The sequence below is a fragment of the Dromaius novaehollandiae genome, chromosome 3 (assembly GCF_036370855.1).
Source record: "Dromaius novaehollandiae isolate bDroNov1 chromosome 3, bDroNov1.hap1, whole genome shotgun sequence".
Taxonomy (NCBI): domain Eukaryota; kingdom Metazoa; phylum Chordata; class Aves; order Casuariiformes; family Dromaiidae; genus Dromaius; species Dromaius novaehollandiae.
This window is the reverse complement of record NC_088100.1, coordinates 17197378-17218399: the sequence shown is the minus strand read 5'-3', so window position 1 is coordinate 17218399 and position 21022 is coordinate 17197378. Positions and strand designations below refer to the sequence as shown.

General features: G+C 45.9%; 1 protein-coding gene and 1 long non-coding RNA gene across 4 annotated transcripts; one reads left to right on the top strand and one right to left on the bottom strand.

Moving 5' to 3' along the window:
* Window positions 1–1159: 1159 nt before the first annotated feature.
* On the bottom strand, window positions 1160–10614 carry LOC135327811 (uncharacterized). Of its 2 annotated transcripts, XR_010388190.1 has the most exons (3): window positions 10248–10441; window positions 6279–6608; window positions 1160–2790 (listed from the first exon to the last, which is right to left on the bottom strand). It is a non-coding gene; the product is annotated as an uncharacterized LOC135327811 (long non-coding RNA). The 2 variants fall into 2 exon arrangements; XR_010388189.1 differs by lacking the exon at window positions 1160–2790 and having other exon boundaries at window positions 3945–6608; window positions 10248–10614.
* Window positions 9559–19525, top strand: KLF11 (KLF transcription factor 11). 2 transcript variants are annotated; one of them, XM_064508466.1, is made up of 4 exons: window positions 9561–9827; window positions 12513–12767; window positions 14113–15106; window positions 17205–19525. In XM_064508466.1, the coding sequence occupies exons 1-4, from the start codon at window positions 9786–9788 to the stop codon at window positions 17507–17509; spliced, it is 1596 nt and encodes a 531-aa protein (XP_064364536.1). In that variant the 5' UTR covers window positions 9561–9785; the 3' UTR covers window positions 17510–19525. The 2 variants fall into 2 exon arrangements, with proteins under 2 accessions (XP_064364537.1, XP_064364536.1); XM_064508467.1 differs by lacking the exon at window positions 12513–12767 and having other exon boundaries at window positions 9559–9827.
* Window positions 19526–21022: the final 1497 nt, after the last annotated feature.

Below are 21022 nucleotides of genomic sequence, written 5' to 3'. Positions count from 1 at the left end.
CACATGGGCCTTGGCCAATGAAGAGGTAACTAAAGAAATACACTGAGACAGCTAAAAGCCTTTGATCAAACAAATCAACCCATTCACCTTTTAGGCATGAGTGAAATGAGAAATATTCACTCATGTAATAAAAGATAAGGAGCCACACTCATCTCTCCCATCAGCAGGAGTCTTCAGGGGCACTTTGCCACTTTATACCTCAGTGGTGTCTTGTGATTCACTTGCACTGAGAACACTGGGGTCTAAAAGTTGCCCAAGCATAAGCTAGTGACCTCAGTTTTTCCTATATCACTGGAGAGCAGCAGGCATACGGAGAGGGAAGCTCACTCCATGGTGGGATGAATCACCAAATAAATGAAACCAGGGAAGTAAGATGGGATGAGAGGATGCAGTTCTTTCATGGGCAGCATGCTATGAGATTGGCTTAGCTGGCTCCCTTTACAAGGACATGATCTATTGATATGCTGCTTATTCAGGCTGTGTTCCACAAACATGCTCTCCTGATATACACACATATTTCTCATCACTCACACAGGCAGCATTGCCAGGGCTCACAGAGGAATGCACACTCCGTAAGTGGAAAGGCTGCATCCTGAGGTTTCAGATGTGTAAGTGCGACCTCGTTTAAATGCCCTGCATGGTGGTGAGGGGGAGAGACTGTGCCTGCCCTCACCACTCAGTGGCTAGTGTGGCGTTGAGGAGAGGATTCATTATTTCATCTCTTACAGATGGTTTGACTCTGAGAATATGGTTAAACCTCACTGGGGCTTGGAGCCCTGCTGTGCTTTGGTGCTGTACAAATATGCAGGTGAATATGGACAACGTCCTATAGGATCTGGTAGTGTTGGTGCTACAAGATCTTCATGTTGACTGCTAGGACATCATTACAAATCCCACGTGCAAGGTCACCTCTGCCTGCAGCAGGTCTGGTAAAAGTCTGTGGTATTGGTCAGCTGTAGCTGTAAGTGTGAATAATGTCCACTGTTGCAAAAGTCCTTCTCCAGTCATACAGGACATCTTCTCAGCATCCCAGTGCTGCATAAAAACACTTCAGAGTTAATAAAATGCGAAGGATGATTCATGATGAAACACATTTTTGCACATAGGCTTGATACATGCCCAAGCAAGTTGTGAGATGACCAAAAGAGAGGAACATCTGTCAATGTTGCTAATGCTTTAATATACCATGTGTCAGAAAATATGTTTGGGTTTAAGTAGCAGTAATATTGAGGTCAACAGAAAAGGGAAAACGATAAAGCCATGCATTTATTCAGAGCAATAAATAAACAGTATTGCATTTTTATTTTTGCTGAACTTCAAGAAATGTGTATTTGAATCCATCTTCCATTGTCACTAAAAAAGAAGATCAGAGCACAAATAATAGCAGTGGAAAAAACAGATGGTACATTAGAGTGAACAGATGGTGCTCTATTGTGTCATACTTATTATTGTCATTTAATGTATTATTTCTATTATGGTGGGTCTCTGGAGGCTTCTCACCTGTAATCAATATTTGTAGTTTGGATTTTTTTTTTTAATTCAGTAAACATTATGTTTCACATACTCTGAAAAAATCTGCTTGAATGATGATTTCTCTTTGTAGTACTGCCAGGTGCCAGGAATGTTTGATGCAGGCAGTATTTTTTCAGGTAGAAACATGTTTTTGGAAATTGGTAGTGTGTGTTTATTCTGTAAGCATCCAGGGTCCAAAATAGAGTGGGAAACAGTCTATGTGACTTGCTTTCTTTTAACAGTTTTGCTTTACTGTAACCTGGCTATGCTTCCTTATGACATCCTGGCTGCTTCCCCACTGCTTGGACAGTGTGCTCAAACCACTCATCTGTGTACTTAAAGCTTAATCTGTTTGCGAAACTGAATACTCTACCCTACGAGAGATGCACACGAGGAAGAAACAAACTTTTTACATTTACTAGTTTGGGATGGATGAAGGGGCAGTGCTTTTTCATCCTCTCTCTGGGCACGGGTTGATCTTTCACAGCCTGTCCCTGCCAGTGACCATGTACATGGTTTGCTCATAAGGGCTGGGGCTCATGGCTCAGTGGGTAGCAGGGGGATTTGCTGTGTTATTTGGTAGCGCACAGTGATGAACGAGGGTTCCCTTTCAGCAGCTGTCCCAAATACAGCAGGACAGTGAGGATGGACTGTTTGCATTCCTATTCTCTCTTACATACTGCTTAGCGCTTCGCTGGCCGCTTTCAGCACATTTGTAGCACATTCTTCGAGTTCTGTGTTGTTGCTGGGTATGGTGATACCCATAAGTACAGGAAAAATTAAACAACAGGAGAATATTGAATGGTCTGTACAGCTTCACCTGTTAGCTCACTAGGAAAGCAAACAATCAGTCAAAATGCTGTTCACGCAGACCCTAGCTATCAAGCTGGACCAAAGTCTGTGTAAAATCCTGAGGATTTATATTTGATTTTGCATTCAGATTTTATTCTAACGAGAATTATTCCTGTTGGTCCATCTGCTTCTTTTTTCCTTTTTTCTCTCCTATTCTTCATGGATATTCCTTATATAACTCTGTAACTCCACCTGCCTTGTATAACTGTACAATTTCCAGTGAGGCTGGTGTGTTCATCCCCCGGTGTCCTCCTCCCCTCAGCCAGGGTTGCTACCAGCTGTTCCCATCAGTTAATATCATGCACAACCTGACAGACTGTTTCACTGGCTCAGCAGTGGGTGACTTCTCCGTTGGCTGCTCTTTCAGGCAATGCAGTGTGTTTCTTGTCAATCCAGAGCCGCAGAAGCTCTCAGGTTGCTCCATCTCTAGAGGACACAAAGGAGGAGGGAAAATGATGGTAGAGACACATTCACACATATGTCGAATTTTTCATTTCTTGATTTATTATCTCTGCAGTATGAGAGTTCTGACTGTAATTATGTGTATTTATTTAAACATCCTTATCGGTTATGCTATATATATTTGCTACACTAGCCTTCTGCTGTATTCAGCCAGACCAGATGCTGCTGCTAAATTGCACTCTCTAACCCTAAAGATACATCCAAGACAACTGCTTTGGTCTATTTTTAACTGCTGGTAAACATTAGGAATAGAGTCTGAGCCCATAACCTTCTTCTACTCTCTTTTGTGTTGTTTATTCCCCTTTATAATTATCTGCAAAAGGGGAATGGGGGGGAGCTGCCCTTGTGTCCCTTTGTTGTTTTCAGATTATAGTTTTAAATATTTTCCCTCCTCCTTACATGCAATGTTTGATTCTTTTGTTGTCTTCCCTGCCTTTCTAAAGGATAAGATAACTGGAGTAGAACTTTCTCAACCCTCCATTGAAGCAACTTACATCTGTACCAGAACAAGGACACTGTCTATCTTTGACAAAGAAAGCTTTTCTCTGAAATGTTTGCAAATGGTTTGAGTTAAATGGGCCTTTATAAAACCAAATGGTACTCAAAAGGGCCAAATCCTGAGGATACCAGAGCATAGCGAATGTGCAGGGGCAGGCTGGCAGAGGAAAGCTCTAGGGGGCTGGGCCCTGGGGTCACTGCCACAGCTAGGTATTGCAGGAGCATCAGGGTCCTGCAGCCACCTTCTTTCCTTTCAGGCACGTACTTGCGTAGACTCACCCGAGCTTTTCAGAAATGAGTATTGAGGATGTTTGGGCTTTGTTCCAGGTTACTTTTAAATAATTCCCTTCCTAATGATTAATCATATAATCATTGACAGAATCAATGACAACTCAGACATATAATATCATGACAGAAATTTCAGTAACAGCTTTACCAGCTTAAAAGCATGCTCTTTGATGAAGGTCTCGTGTTAGCTTCAGGAGAGAAACCTCCACCAGTATGGGTTATCCTAATAACAAGCCATTATATTGCTTAGGAAACTATGCTGTTGCATGAATTTGGTGGTTGAAACATACAGGAAAGTCCACGGATGCAAGCAGAAGTATGACAAAGCAAGATTAGATTAACTGCATTTATATTCACCTTTGTACAGCCTAGGAAAAGGAAAAAAAAAAGGGGGAAGAAGTAAGACAGGACAGATGAGAAGTACTAGGATGTTACGGCTGGGGGACTTGTACTACGTGGGGTTCAGATCCATGCTCTGTCATAGACATCCGACGTGAGGGTGAAGGAGATGCTCTTTCCCCATTTATAATACTGGTACGCTAATACTGCCTTAGCAGGCAGCAGCAGAACATGACAGATTAAGTGATTCTGGTAACTGCTCTGAGGATTATATTAAAACCTTAGTTGTCATTTTTAGCTCAGCAAAGGGAACAGTCAACCACATTGTCTCTATAGTGCAAGTAGGAGTACAGACTTGTAACATCACTTCTTTCAACTGCAAAGTCTTGCATCTATAGACTACAGAAGACCCCTCGTCTAGCAATTTACACTTTGGGACACTGAATGTGTAAGCACAGCCGGGGGTATGTTATATGGGAAAACAGCCAAAGGCATGTGGCACAAGGAGAAGTGATGTAACAGCCCCTCACAATCAATCTGCTTCCCTGCTATGGTTTCTTCACTGACAAACTTTCTGCATTTCTTTCAGATGCTATTACTCAACTAAAAATCTGTGCTGTAAATGACTAAGGTTGTACATGCAAGCACTTTCGGCAGAAACTGCATGTGTTTCAACAAGCAGAAAAGAGACAAATACAATTGCTTCTGAACTACTGCTGAACTGAGAAAAAGGCAAAATAAAACGATGAAGTATTTTCATACTTTTATAATTCCCTAATGTTTTCCTCAACACGGGAGAGTATGAGCGGCTATTGCCTTAGAAGGAACAGCCACTGATTTATATTAAAGAAGGGCTGTAGCCTGTACCCCCCACGTTTTTATTCTGAACACTACCATACTTATTAGTCACTGGGTGACGATATTTTTCCTGAGTTTGTTTCACTCACAGCTGCACAACTGATTTACTTTTGTTGATGTAACTAATGTTAAAGCTGGCTTGGGGGTTTGAATTATTACTATTTTTATTATTATCATAATGCATAGGACCCTGCCTCACGGCTTACAACTCCATGATGGTAAGTACCATGCAAACCCACACAGAAACTTGCAGCCTAAGTATAACACGAGACACAAAGCAGAGGTGCAGGCTGGCCAGGGTGTGAGCACAAGGAAACGCTGAGAGAACGCTGGTCAGCCGACGGACACTAGTCTCCCTGCGCTACCAGCCTAGCCAGCAGCAAATCACTTCACTTAGCCGTCCCAGGTGAGGCTTTAGGTTGCTTATTATACTGTGCATTTGAATCACCTTTTCACAGTGACGAACTCATGTAAAAAAAGATATTAATATCCAAAATTGCTGGTGAAAACTACCAAATAGCTTTCCCCACCATGCCCACAGCTTTCTGGCTCACTGCTGATTGGGTTAGCAACACACCCAGAAGCGATTCCTTCAGTACTCAGACAAGAGCAGAACACATTATTTTCAAAGCTCCCGTGTAAGTACTTTGCCAGCACTTTCAGGTCACTCTCCTGTCCTCGGACTGGGCCCCAGGAACGTCAGTGCCAATTACCAGTAGTTAGAACTGGGTCACTTTGCAGATCCTGGCTGGGGAAATGAGATTGGATCATCTTTCAGACAACTGCAGTAGCCTGTGCAAATGCATCTCACAGGTAGGACTGACGGGCCTGTTAGTCCGCCCCTGCTCCTTTAACTGTTTCTGGGGTTTATTCAGTGACTGTTTAAAGGAAAATTCATACACAGCCCTGGCAGCAGGACCAGCACGGCAAGCCTGCCCTTTGCCTGCTGAAGACCATGACCACTGAGCTGCAGAGGCAGGATGCCTTTGGCTGTTGTGGGTCCATGAATGTCGTGTCCTTTGCTGTGCCAGGTCACGGTCACTCAGCGTGTGCTGTCTGATCACCTCACTCTTGCCCTGCTGGTGCCTGGGGAACTAAAGTGCCTAGCTCAGCATTGTGGGTTTCTCTTCAGGAGCTGGGCACCAGCATTTCAGCTGTTGCAGAAATGATGTCAAAATACCAATACCGTTTGCTTGGATACAGCTCTCTCCCTCACCCAGTCGTTGTAAATGATTTCCTCTGGGGACTGAAAGTGCCAAGGCAGAGAACAAAGCGCTTCAGGAGGCCACCCGTCTTCCAACGCCAGGGCTGAGGCACCTACCAAAGGGAGGGTGGCCCAGCATATAAAGGCAGAAAACATAAAGCCCAGGAGATCACAAAAGAAAAGCTTCCTAAGGAAGAGGTCAGACACCTTTCTGCTCAACTGACGAGGCCATGGTTGGGAAATTGTTCAGAAAGAAAAAACTCACACCCAGTGAGAGATGTCTGAAGGAAGTTTGGCTTCTCCTGCCCATTGCTAAAGGGGTAAACGGGACAGACCCCTTCTTCTTTTAACCTCCTGTTCATTTTTGTCTTCCACGTTAGAGCTAGTTGCTGCTGTCAGGATGAAACAGTTCCTCAGGTACAGAAAGCTATTTGGTCAATGCCTTGATTGCTGGTTACAAGCTCCAGACAGGAAAAACTGCATGTGGTAAACTCGATATGACCTTCTGGGGTAAAAGTTTGTAGATCCACAAGCTATTGCAGTCCTTGCAGCAAAATCGTAGGATTCATCCTCAGGGGAGACTGTAACGGGAGGCCTGGCACCAGGAAAAAGAGATTAGATTAAATATGGGAGGCACAGGGCAGAGATACAAAGAAACAAGTGGAACACACTGATAGATAAGCCAAAGAGATCATTTTAATTTGTTTTTTGATGGACTGGAAAGTAGCAATACTGACACTGGGGAAGCTACAGTCCATGAATTTACAGTAATAAAGGCCAGAGATGAGCATGGTATGGTGAAGTTTTAGAAATTATGTGGACGGGGGGGAAGAATCTGGATTTGGAAGAGCAGTAAAGGAAAAAGTGAGACCCAGTGATCAAATAAAGATAATGGGGAAAGGAGAAAGAAGATTTAAGATGATCTCCCTGAGTCCTCCACACTGATGAGGAGGATGTCACAAGTCTTGAGAAAATGAGGAAGGAAAAGGAAGGATAATTCAGCAAGAAAAATGTTTATTATTGTGAATGTTTTGTTTGAGCTGGCAGCAGGGCATCCAAGGGCAGCCAGATTGGGAGAAGGCTAGCATCATGAACAGCGTGTCTAAAACTTGGACTGCGCACCCTCGACGACATACCGCAGCTTGCTGCTGGGCCTCTGGGCTCTGGTTTAGGACGCTGCCATTGCAGCTGCCCCTGCCAGGACTCAGTGTGCACGCTCTGCAGGCTTGCAGAGGCACCATATAAATTATTTCGGGGCACCTTTGAAGAAATGTTTGAAAAAGGCGGTCAGCTGGAATTTGAAGCAGCTCTGCCAAGTAGTCAGTTAGCCTTTGAACTGGAGGTGTATTTAGCCTGTGCACTGCAAATATCTGTCCCAAGAATGGCATTTTTCAGAGTTTTATCTTCTCACTTCTGTCACATTTCAGCTTGAGGGCTGCTGGCCTGGCCTCCTCTCAACACCTGCCATGAAACATATCCCCTTAAGAAAGTGAGAAACCAGTGCACGTGCACCACCATGTCTTCAGAGAGGAGTCTGGAGACACCTTCCCAACAGCGAGGGCTTGCTGAAGGGCTTTACCTTGCATCCCCCTCCTCCCTCGAGCTCAATCACTTTTTCCATCCCTCTGCACGTTGCCTGGGATATCAGCCCAGCAGGAACTTCAGTCACGGAAAGATTGATGTTTCCCTCTTTGATGGCCAGTCCTGTCAGGGACAGGAGCTCAGGTGAAATAGTCTAAACCCTCTGCACTGTGGCAAAGTTATCAGCCCTTGCAATGTCTGCATAAGCCTCGTGGAGGATTTGGTGTTTTCATTTAAACCCCAAATCTTGCTGTCACTGGTGACTGATGAGTTTCAGCTTCCATTAAAAAAGGGATGAAAGGGCTAGGAACAAGAAAGTAAAAAAAGAAAGAACACACATTTCTTCTAATCTTGTAAGCTCTTGAGACATTGTAATTTGAAGATTTGCTAAATATGTATTGCTGGCAATAGCGCCATGACATGATCATGGCAAGGGCCTCTTGGAGGGACCTCCTGTGGAGGGACATTGGCCCAGAGTTAAAGACTGCTCCTCCTGTTAGGCCAGGAAGGGGACAACCCACATCCAGAAGTATTCACGTGAATTCAGAGAGGTGGGCCAGGAAAATGCCAGAGGGGCGCGAAGCGGGGAAACCCAGCGGGCACTCGCTGCTCCTCAAACAAGGCAGCTCCCGGGGGAATGCGCAGCAAAGGGAACGGAGCACATGTCAAACAAGTCCCCGCTGCCCATGCACAGAGAAGCTTTCATCTCCCCATACTGTGGAAGTCCAGCTGGGTCAGAGCGAGCAGGGGACAGACACAAGGTCCCAGCACACTGAGCTGTCTCCACGGGGGAGAGCGGTTTTGCATTGCCAAGCAGGGGGTGAGATGATAGCGTCATCCACACACCACTGCTCACCACCAGCACCCCGGGCCCACAAGCAGAGGACACAATGGCCTCCGCTGGGGTGACGGGATTAGAAGCACCTACTGCCCTGCACAGCCATCAGGCCCTCCCGGAAACCAGCTGCGAGGCGCTGCCGACCCCCCACACGTGGCACCACGGCGGGTGGTTCAGACTGACGCGGGACCCTGCCGCATGGCCTCCTCCTCTCCCTGCTAGCCGGGGTGCCCGTCTGCCCACAGGGCCCGGGCTCAGCACGCTGCCCTGGCAGGGTGCTGCTTCTGCGGGCTAGCTCCCCTTCCCGAATCCACCATCCAGACCAAAAAAATATTAATGTCCCTTTTTTTGGGGGGTAGGGTTATTTTTAATCCTGGATCTTTTCACTGATCCAGTTTGCTGATCTGGGTCTAGAGTCAGACAGATGCGGGGCCCCGTTTCCAAGCTCCACGCTGCAGCCAGCGATTTATTTAACAAAAAAAAAATTACAGGAATGCAGAAATCTCAGAGAAGAGGATGTTTCCAAAAAAAGTACTGAAGACAGCACAGCCTGCCCTAGTTTATTACCCTTCTAAATTGGATCCCAGCTCTTTTTTTTTTTCGCTTCCCCCCGGTTTCTCAAGATGGCCTCTGCGCCCTGTCCCGGGCGAGGTTCACCCCCACACGCCATGTCCGCCTCCCCCTCCGCGGCCGCGGCGCCGCTCCCCGAGGCGTTTTCCCGCCCTCCCCGCGGCGCTGCGCGGCGCGGACGTGCTCGGCCGGGCCGCGCCCGGCGCTCGGGGGGGGCGGGGCGGGGCGCGCGGCAGCCCGCGCCCGCGGGGCAGCCCACGGCCGAGCCGGGGCACGCACGTCCCGCGTGCAGCGCGGCGCGGCGCAGCGCGGCATTCCCCGGCCGGCCGCCGCCCAGCACGGCGGCGCGAGCCTCCGCCCCGCCCCCCGCGCCGACCTTTCCCCTAGTTTCCAGCGCGCGGCGCGCCCCCCCCGCCGCGCCCCGCCTCCCTCCTTTCCCGCCCGCCGCCGGCTGGGCCGCCGCGGAACGCGCCCACGCGCCGCCCTTCCTGCTGGCAGCCCGGCGGCACGCTGCGATCACGCCGGCCGCTGCCGCTCATTGGCCGGGCGCGGGCCGGGCCGCGCCGTGATTGGTGGGGAGCGGCTCCCCCCACCCTGCCCCCCGGCTCCCGCCCGCGCTGTCTGGTGCATGGAGTATTTCGGAGCGTTTCCCCCGGCGCGCCGGCCGCTCGGCTCCCGGCCCCGCGGGCGGGCGGGGGAAGGGGAGGAGGCGGAGGCGGCGCCGGCTGCCGCCGCTGCTCCTGGCGGCGCGGTCACATCGCTGCTGTCTGTGGGAGCCGCACCATGCACGGCTCGCCCTGCTCGGAGATGGGAGATGCGCCCGCGGTAAGCACCGCGCCTCCGGGCTGCGCGGGCGGCGGCGCGGAGCCTCCGCATGGGCGGCGGGAGGGGTGGGCGCCCCCCGTGCCTGGGCAGTGCGGGGCGAGGCCGGGCACGTGCGCTCCGCCGCCGCGGCGATGGGCGGCGGGCAGCGCAGCGCCGCGGGGGGGCGGTAGGACCGTTACCCGCTCGGGGGGTGGTAGAGGGGCTGGGGGTCCGCTGGGACCGTTACCTGACGAGGGGGGAGGGGGGGTCCGCTGGGACCGTTACCTGACGGGATGGCGGGGCGGGGGGGGGGGGTCCGTTGGGACCGTTACCTGGTGGGGGGGGTCCGTTGGGACCGTTACCTGACGGGGGGGGGGGTGGCGCTGGAGGTCCTTTGGGACCGTTTATCTGCCCGAGGTGGGGGTCTGTTGAGGCCGTTACCTGACGGGATGGCGGGGCGGGGGGGTCCGTTGGGCCCGTTGCCCGACCGCGGGGAGCCCCACGGGGGCGCGGGCCGGGAGGCCGCTGTTTCCCGGTCACCTGCCGGGGCGGGCGGCGGCCGGCGCTGCGCGGCCGTGCGAAGGCGGGAGGGAGGCATGGCGGGGGCTGGCCGCTTCCCGCCCTCCCCGCCCCCGAGCCCGCAGCCTGCCCCGCAGTGACACGAGGGGTGGGCGGCCGCCGCGGCGCGGCGTGTGGGGGCGCCCCGCCGCCCCTGCGCGAGGGTGGCGCTTCCTCTGCAGGCAGCCAGGGGCGGCTTGGCGCGGGGGAAGCGGGCCGCCGGGGAGAGCTTCCCCTCGCCCCCTCCTGCCTTCCTTTTTTCGCCTCCTGGCTAGGGATAGAGGGGGGAAGGGGGAAGGATCCAGGTCCGAGCACGGCAGGGCTGTGGGGGATCTCCCGTCCGCCTGCTGCGGATCCCCGCCCCTGTGCCTGCCAGTTCCCCCGCTGCGCCCGGGCACATACAGCCGCTGCGGCCTCGGCACCCGGCGGGGTGATCTGAGGACAGGCGGTCAGGCGTGGTTAGCCATTTCCCTGGCAGCAGAGAGCGCCTGGGCTTGAAGGCTTGCTTTGAGAAGGCTTTTTTCCCTCTTTCCCTGCCCCTCCCCCCGTATATTTTGTTTGTATATCTTTAGTATACCGAAAGGCAAAGTTTAAAAAAAATAATAAATATACTGCTTTGGTTGTCTGCAGTCAAGGGATTCTAAGTCTGTCTGGCTTCAGTGCAGAGCCTCACATGGTATGGCTCCTGTTTGATAGGCAGTCTAGGCTTGCAGGCTACAATTTTTTGCTCTCATTCCCCTTTTCATTGTTTTTTTTAGTGAAAATGCTTAAAGGTCTTTATCAGAGTGGTTAATCTTAGATTACTTTTTTTTGAATGCTTTAACCCCTTGCTGCCCCCAGTCTTGACCTTTCCACATTTGGTATCTCTTGTTTTAGGTGAAAAACCTCTGTGGATGCAATACTAGCATTTTTGATTCATTGTGTTTAAAATACTTGCCAATGCCTGTCTCTATAATAGAGACAGTCTCCCATAGTAGTGTATCTTTGTGATGCTGCTGGGCCAGGATTGTTCCATGTCACTTACCTTGTGTCAGTAACAAGACTTTCATCGACTTCAGTGTGTAAGCAATGTCACCCAGCAAGTAAAGTTCCATGCAGGGCTTTTGGTCATAATGGTGTGGTGGTGTTCGCTGCTGCTTTTATAATCAGAACCCTTTTGCCACAATATATAAGCGCTCTGTATAACAGCATGGGGTTCAAGAATCTTGGTCCATGCTTCTGAATCCCAGCTTTTACGTCTAGTTTTGTGTGTGTAAAGACTGAGGAAGTTTGGACACTTAGTTGAGACTGAAGAGGAGTGAAAGCAAATAGAAGTTAGCACGGGAGTGATAAACGAACAATGCACCATAGTTTTTGGTCACTGCCATATGCACTGTGAGGTCTTTGTGAAGTTCAGGAACCCTTTTCGGAGAGAAGTCAAGAGTTTTGCATGCACCTATCTGCCCACCTCCCCAATTTTCTATGATGCTTCCATTTGGAAACAAATCAATACGATTAAATTTGTTTTCATGTTACTGACAGTGCATTTAGGGATTTCTAGCACCTGTGTGGTATTTTATGTGTTTAAAGATACAGTGCAAATAATTATTCTTCGGAGTGCAGTGGAACTTTCTTTCCTTCCTCCTCACTCCAGTTTTCCTTTTGGTAAAATAAGATTAAAATGCTTTGCAGAGTGTGGTACCCTGAATCAATGGCAGAAGAGGGATCAGACCTTAGAGCACCTTACTGTTAGCTGAGATTTATTTTTCTAAATTATTACAAATATAAGATTACTGCTAAATAACAGTTGTCTTTTGGGTCCAGGAAATAGCTTTGTCTAAACTTCACTTTTTCCTGTTGGAAGTTGAGATTCTTTTCTTCTTCCCACTTGTGTGCGGGTGTGGGATGTGTTTATTCACAGCAGTGTAATCCAGGAAAGTAACTCTGAAAACCTGAACTGCATGCTAGCCACTTTTTACAAGAGTAGCAGGGATGGGGAGACAAGCTGCCCTCTGGTTGAGGGGGAGGATGAGAGCTGAGCTGATTGTTAGAAGTCTTGCCTCAGGCATGGGATCTATTTCAGATGACCATCATGAGCAGACAGTACGTGGGTGGTGTCAGCTTTGTTTTCTGACTTGTCCTAACAGCCAGTAATCCGATTACCTTTAGGTTGACATTGCGGACATCTATGAGTCTATCCGGGAAAGACAGCGTCATGACAGTGAAAGGTCTACCTGCAGTACCTTAGAGAAGAATGACATTGAAGCCGTTGAAGCACTTGTTTGTATGAGCTCCTGGGGTCAAAGAGCGCAGAAAGGTGACATATTAAAGATAAGACCACTTACACCCTTCTCAGATTCTGGTGATTTCACAATGCACACTGAAGCTACATCTGAATCACCAAAGGATTATTTATCTACACTGGTAAGAACATGAATGCAAATAAATATTTATGACATTTTGACATTACATCCCTGTAATGTTTTAACTTAGCTGGAAAAGACATTTACCTTGCTTCTGTATAGAATAGATCCAGTATAGCCAGCAGTGTGTGTATGTATTAATATACAGAATATGAAGGTGTCCGTTGTTGAGTTTGGGTTTTTCTGCTGTCTCCTGAATAGCATATGTAGTGCTTTGATCTCTTGTGAAGTCTAAGTGGGAAAGCTTTTACCACCAAGGTATTTACTTTGACAGGTGTGATAAGAAAGCTTATTTGGATGGTTGTTACAATTTTCTTGGAGTAGTTGGAGTAAGAAGAGAGTGGCAGAGTGAGCCATAGTGACTTGGCATTGATTTACCTGCAAGGACTGTAAGAAAAAGACTCTTGATGACATTTGGTTTCACTTTAGCGCTGTAAGAGAAATGATAAAAACTAATTAATTTTTACTGTTTCATAATGGTGACTTATACTATGTTTTTCTACATGCAGTCTATTGTTTCTCTAAAGTATCAGTCTGCTGTTGCTGACTAATGTCAGTTGAATCACACTTTTTTTGTTGCAATTTATGTTGCAACAAAAGAAGATATTAAGAAAGGGCTCTATGCCATTCAGTTTTTAGGAGGTTAAGATGCTTATTTCAACCAGTAGGCTTGTAGTACACAGGTATGTCAGGAAAAAGGAGAATAGAGTAGAGGAAAAAAATGGAGGTGGGATGACAGCTGGTTAATGGGCTTCTTTTGTCACACTCCTGCCTCTTAGTATTGGAACTGCCTCTCGAGCAGCATAGGAAACAGGCATGAATTTTCAGTGTCAAAGAAGGAGGGAGATATGGTAGCAGCAAGAGAGACTAGAGAGAAATGGATAAATAAGAGAAGGGGAACATTTCCAGTTGTGTTTTTCTCAGCAGTAGCCATCAGCTGATTGGGTAATCATTAATAAAAGATCTAGGTCTCAATGGAAGTTTGAAATTTAAATTGCTATGTATCGCTAATTTATTTTCTGTGAACAGCAGAGAGCTCATACCATCTTAATAAGCTGCGCTCGTTACTGAGAAGAAATGAGTTTTTTTTGTTGTACAGTGAGTTGACACACAATGTTTTATGCAGGCTTACATCTGCATCATTGTCTTCCTTTTATTGGTAGAGTTTTGACCCTGTTCAGAATGGCCATGAGATGAGATGGCCATGAGATGAGAAGTGTATGCTTTAATCATAGTTTCTCCACTATGCAGGCTTATGAGGGGGATAGTTTTGTTTTCACAGTAGGGTTGTGGAAAATTGTCCTATAACATTGCACTGTTGTTCAATTGTATTTTCTTTTTTGCAGTGTATGACCCCTCCGCACAGCCCTGACTTCGTCGAGATATCAGCTGCTGTGCTTCTGCCCTCACAAGTCACTTATTCCAAACCAAGGACTGTCATGGCAAATACAGCTGCCTGTTCAGTCACGTCTGCAATCTGTGCATCTCCCATAACCAAGCCATCAGTTATAAACATGGAGAGGCAGTGCAGTCAGAAGCCAGTGATATCTGAATCCTTTGCCCCTCAGCCTTGCAGGGCCATGGCGACAAGTGTGATACGTCACACAGGTGACAGTTTTGCTTACCACCACATTCCTGCTGTGCAAGAGAAGACAAAGGCAACTTCAGGCTACAGCAGTTCCGAAGATTGGTGTGAAGCAGATGACCGAAGACATTCCAGACTGCCACAGGACACACGTGCTGCTGATGGTTTAATTAACAAAACCTCTCCAGTACCTCAACCTTATGTGCATGACTCTAGTGATATTGTGACCAATAAAGGACAACTACCAGTCCAGCCTGTTTCACCACAGACTCGCTTACCAAAGAATTGTGAGAACGACTTGCAAAAAAGAGCTACCTCAGGGACACCTGTCCCTGTTTCAAGCCCCCAAGTTCTCTGTCAAATGATCCCTTTAAATGGACAAAGCAGTATGATTAATGCCTATGTCAAGCCTTCAGCTCCAACAGTTTCAACTCCAGTCAAACCAATTTTACCACAGACAACTCCCCTTTCTCAGCCTGTACTCATGGGACCTTCTGTGCCTCAGGGGACTGTTATGTTGGTTCTTCCACAGACTGCTGTCACACAGACACCGCAGTGCCCACAAACAGTAATGACTGTTGGGAGCACCAAGTTACTGCCCCTTGCTCCTGCCCCTGTGTTTATAGCTTCTGGTCAAAGCTGTGCCCCTCAGATGGACTTTTCTAGACGGAGGAATTACGTTTGCAACTTTCCAGGGTGCAAGAAAACCTATTTCAAAAGTTCCCACCTCAAAGCCCACCTTCGCACCCACACTGGTGCGTAAGACACGAAAGTCCTCTGTTGCTACGGTTCTTGCTTGCACTGGGGAGTTGAAATGCACTGTTTTTCTGGGGTGGGAGGGGAAGGAGCAGGTGATCGGGAAATGTCTGCTTGTCTTTGAGAACGGAAGAATGTTCATTCTCCGTGGGCAAGCAAAACAAGATGGACTTTGTTCTGAGACCTCAGCTGACCCAATAGTGTTTGCTCCACCTAAAGCATGTGAAATTCAGCTAAGCTTAGCTATGTGTGTGTGCATGTGTGTTTAGATAGGAGTGGAATTCTGACATTTGGAACTAGATCAAAGTGAATTGTGCAAGGTTTTTTGTTTTTGTTTTTTTTGTTTTGAGTATGGGAGGAGTTTGGTGTGTAAGTAAACCATAGCAGGTAGTTACTCTTAATTCTAGGGGACAGTGAGCTTCGTATAGCTGAATCTACTTAAAATGTTTGTTAAATAAGTAAAAGAAAAGAAGAATACTGCACATTGCTTTCTAGAGTTTTGTCTAGGCTAAATGTGTACGCATTAAGATTTTGGGCTACTGTGTTAGAAGGTAGAGCTGTTGCAGGAACATAGTGGATCTATTCAATTGCTTACAGAAAGGGAATTCTAAAGCTAAATAAATGTAATTAATATGAGCTGATTTGCTCCATAAAATATGGTTACTGTGGAGACAGTATAAATGTGTTTTACTTATCCTTTTCCTAAGTTAGAGATCCTGTCATGTTAAAACTCAATTTTGAGCTCTTAGAAGAGATTGTTCTTTATTTTGAGGGATAGGCATAGTGGGAGATTGGTACAGAATAGCTCATTCAAATGTTTGGCTAAACTTTGGGTTTTTTTTTCCTTGGCTTCTTTCCCTCACCTTCCCTTCCAGTGTGGTTTATTGGGTGTCAGCTTCTGTGTCAGATCGGCATTAATTTGCTGGCTTATCTTTAAAATTGCTCTGAGAAAATAGCTTAAACCCTGAATGATGCTGATAATCTTTGTAAACCGGAGCCCAGAGGTAGAAATATGCTTCTAGTCCTTGCTTCTGGTTAGAGAGTGCAAGTGCTGCAGGCACCTGAATTTGCCTAGCCCTACAGGATAATCATAGAGTAGGAACAAGGTGTCTAATTTAGAGCATGTACTGCTGCTCATCATGAGGAAACTTTGTGTCCCCCTGTAACATGATTAAGACTGTAGCCACATACATGGGAAGTGAAGCACACTGACCATTCACAAGTCGCTCAGCCTTACGAGATCAGTGGACAGAGCAGTTTATCTATCTTGTCTTCCTTTCCTTCTGTTTATTGATTGGCTAGGTGGCATTGTATATACCAAGTGTCAAACTTATCTCATTTCACATACTGAGAGTTAAAAGTTCCCTGTGGTGTTTCCTTTCTGGCGGAAACTTGTGTTCTGCTCCAAAGTGTTATTGATAAACTTGGGCTGCGTGATATGTATTTATGTTGAGGTTTGTGGGGACTGCAGGTGGTGGATCTTGTTGTTTAGAATAGGTCTGATGTTAAGTGGTCATCCAGGATGAGCAACAGTTAATGTTGAAAGTCTTCATGACTGCTTTTCATTCCTGGGCATCCAGAACTCCCATAACTGTCTGTTAGACTTCTAGGTGAGGATGTGAGGATGGCAGGATAAGCCATTCTTTAGCAGTCACTGACATGATGTATTTGTGTGTAGAAATGGATCACTTTAGTAGGACTCTGAGGCTGAGTTCCAGACCTTTTTTTGCTAATGACACATAGCAGTCTTTGAGCTGTGATCACATAGGAGGGATGGGGGCAGGGAGTTGCTTCTAGCTCAGTAGGAAAATAACATAGCTTTGTGAATAATCTTTTTCACTAAACTGTTTTTTGGATATTGGGAAAAAATGGATTTGATTAAGGAAGTTTTAAAGAGATGAGAATAAGTAAAGACAAAATCCATGATTTTTCTCTAAAACTGGAATACAGCTTGTGCTTAAGTTAATGTTAACTGCACACATGAACTGTTCTGTGAAATTCCTCAGTTGTTGCAAGGTGGGGTATAAATTATTTTTTTGATAAAACTGCAACATAACATATTAAAAGCAAGTTGTGGGTTTTTTTTATGTCCTACAGGAGAGAAGCCCTTCAGCTGCAACTGGGAAGGCTGTGACAAGAAGTTTGCCCGCTCAGATGAACTGTCTCGCCATCGTAGAACTCATACAGGAGAGAAGAAGTTTGCTTGTCCTGTGTGTGAGCGTCGCTTTATGCGTAGTGATCACTTGACAAAACACACCCGCCGCCATATGACCACAAAGAAGATCCCCAGCTGGCAGACGGAGGTTGGCAAACTGAACCGAATTGCCACGGCAGAGAAATCGAAAAGCAGCAATGCTTTGAGTATGCTCATCCCCATGCCATCATCTGTCTGTCAGGGCTAGTGTGAGAAAGTACCTTCTCACAAACCGAAAGTCAGTAACAGCTCTCACAGTTAAAACAACTGTCAGTGGCTCCCCCTCTTCCCCCCCATTTGTGCATACTTTAGTTTCCTTCAGTTTAGGTCTTCAGTTAATAATACTGTGTGAGAAATCTCTCATCTTTCCTCAATCCCTTCCCTGTCTCTTTTTTCAAGATTTGGGCAAATGCAATCACCAGCACTTCAGGAAAGCAGAACTCTTTGGAAATTATTTTGGCAATAGGTTAAAGATCACTTGTAATGCTTGCTGTTAATATTTTGATGGACAGTAAAACAGGGTGATTTTTAATTTTTATACTAGTATTTTCTATACCAAATATATTTTGTATTTATTCATTTTGGTCTTGATATGTGGGCAAATTACTGGCCTGCGTTACTAGGGGTGTGCAGGATGAGACCCAGGGTTTTGGAAACTGCTTTTCAGTAAGCTCGAAGAATCACATCCAGAGCATTTTATAAGCATGTGATATTTGATACCTCTGGTTTTGGGGCGTTTTCACACTTTTAGATCCTGATCCTGCAATGGGCTGGTGCTGTTAGACCCTCCTTGTGCAGAGGATGTGGGAAGATTGAGATCTAAAAGTGTGTCACCTTTTAAAAACACAGAATGACTTTTTCTTTTGGAAGTGTTAAATCTTCAACAGTTTACTCTTTGCAAGTGGAAGCATTGGTGGAAGTTTGGCATACTGGGCATTCCTGAGTCCGCACTCCACCTGAGCAAAGTTTGGAGGAGCCAAACTGCTCTGATGGATGTAGAAGCACAAATACTCATTAGAAGCTTTGACACTAAGAATTATGCTTTCCTTTCAGTCCTACTAAACCAGCATATCAAAGTCTACTGAAAAATGCAAAAACAGCAAGATAACCCATGAATAATTAGCTGGGTCTCTGTTTATATTATTTTGAATACAGGAGAAATAGAAAATTAAGTTTTTTTGTGTATTGTGGATGCTTATGCACCTTATAGGAAATTGTTCAAGACTTCCATTTAGCTGTATCAAAAGCACCAGAAGCAGTACTATTCTGTCTTGACCTAAGAAATAGCCACCATGTCAACCTGATGATGCTCTTCATGTGGCCTTATACTTCTCCACAGTACTTTGTATACAAAATCACCTTTTTCTATTAAATCAGATATTCTCCCTGTTGAATGGATTTTCTTTTACACCAAGTGTAAATACACCTAAAAAGCAAAATCACTGGCTGCAGGAGTGCTGTGTTGTAATGGCATAGTATGAGTAATAAAATAAAATACCCATATGCAATCAGACTGCTCAGTTTCCATGTTGCAGATAGATACATATGTGTATCTATAGCAAGCTGACAGTAGAGCTGTTGTGCTGTCAGGTACCAGGTGTTAAACAGTTCCTGTTATTCTGCTGGGAGACAGCATCATGGTTGCCAGAACAGACATTAAGAGCTCACCAGCTTAATGAGGTGTTTCTGTATAGTTAATTCCTTCTGGACTCTTCCTACCTTCTCTCCTACACTGAAGCTCAGTTAGGCTGAGCACTGATGAGAACTTTTTTTTTCCTGGATATGTAAAATGTAGATAACTAGGAATGCACTGTCTATTGCACCGCTTCATTGTTCTGAAAGGCTAGTCTTGTTCCTCAGTGTGTGGGTAAAACATTGTTCTCATCGGAATAGATGCAGATCTGCTGTTCTTATCTTGCACTCCTCTGAAATGAGCAGGGGCGTGTTTCAGCTGAAAACAAATTATGTCATTATATTTACAGTTAAGGCTCTTGTTATTATTGGTAATGAGTTTTCAAACTGTGCTAAATTAGAGTACTGTGCTAAGTGTACTAAAGTTTGCGCCTGACCTTTAAAATGTCCAGATGTTGTTCACTTGATACACATTGTAATCTGCTGACCATAGTGTACGTATTGGTGAGTGTGTGTGCATATGCAAACCCTGCTTTGTACTCTACAAAGGGCTTGGTTGAAACTCCTCTTTCTGGTAAAGTGAATGCTTGGAGTGTTTGGTTTTGTGTCATGTTTCAGCTTCCCAAATTTGTGTGGCAAAGAAAGAGACATGTTCTGCTCTTCTTTGCTCAGAAGTTCCCTAGAACAAGAAGACTGCCTTCTGGATACCATTTTGGCATGGTTATAACTGGTGGGGAAGAGGAAGGAAAATTTTAATACGAGCATCCTGTCTCAAACTCATAGCCATTTAGAACTCCCCCTAACTAACGATTTTTGGCATTTGTCTGAACAAAACTGTTTGGAAACTTTTGTTATAATTTAATAAGTTGTCGTGTTGGTTGGTTGCATCACGAGGAGGAAATGATGAAGAATACAGAATTTCATGGCATATGGTACGTATGGCATATGTGTGTCATGATACAGAAGTTTGACTCCCTGGTGTTAGGTTTATCTGAGCTGTGATTCCTTACAGCCTGTTTGTGAGGTGTGCGGGGCACGTGTTGCCTGTTATCTGTATTTGGAACATGCAGGTCGGTCTTGTGAATGCACATGAATTACTAAGCCACAGTGTGACTGTGTCTGCTCTCAGTTTACTTTTTCTATTCCTTCTTGCTGTGTAAGGGTTATTTATGGATTAAGCATGACTGGGATAACTGCTCCCTTTGCACTTTATTGCCTGAACAACATTGTTCAGTCTTTTTACTTTGAGCCTATATTTTAAAGAAATGGAATCACATTTTTGTACTTGTTTTTACATACTTTTTATTTAATAAAAGTTAATGTGGCTGTTTTTAAATCATAAATTTGTAAATATTCAAGTTTCATATAAATGTCCATTCCAGAACTATATAAATACATCTGGTTTAGGTTATATATCTAGACTAGTGGAAGACTTTGGGGCCCACTAGTTCACTTAACTGTAAATGCAGGATTTTTTTGATCCTTTTGTAAATTGACCAGTGCTTGTCCATTCATAATTTTACACAACACTTCTTGTACATTTGGTAGGATGTGTACATTGCCACCATTGGTTTTGGTTTTTGCATGCCTTCTGAAAACAGCAGTCTTGCAGTTTATAACTATGTTCTTCTAGCATGGCCTCCAGAAGTTAATCAACAAAAGGTAATGATCTGAGTGCTGCTCTGTTAGTGTTGTGAGCTCTGCATGGCATGGATGGTAGAAATAGAGGAGATAAGAATTCGACCCAAAAGATGGCTGCATTATCCCTGGTTCTTCCCATTCCCGTGTGTTGGCCCTCTGTGGCAGGGAAGTCTCACTGATAGACTGGGTGTGACTTCTAAATCTCGGTTGGGAAAGAGGTGTTCAGTAAAAATGATGACAGCAGCAACAAATACATGTTTAATTTTTTTAAGTATCATCTCAGTTGTTTCCTCCAGCCAGTTTCCAAATTGCAGCAATGCTTATATCTAGCAGAGTCATGTTTTTAAATGTCAGGATTTGGCTTCCACTAAATTACTGTGGCATGGAAATAGGGATGGACACACAAGTGAAGCTTAACGGAAGGAAAAGGGGAGATAGTGTGTGTATG

Bases quoted from the DNA above. Each gene is read 5' to 3' on its own strand.
- KLF11 (XM_064508466.1), top strand. From the start codon at position 9,786: ATGCACGGCTCGCCCTGCTCGGAGATGGGAGATGCGCCCGCG. The intron at 9,828-12,512 runs GTAAGCACCGCG...GATTACCTTTAG, and splicing joins AGATGGGAGATGCGCCCGCG to GTTGACATTGCGGACATCTA. The intron at 15,107-17,204 runs GTGCGTAAGACA...TATGTCCTACAG, and splicing joins CCACCTTCGCACCCACACTG to GAGAGAAGCCCTTCAGCTGC.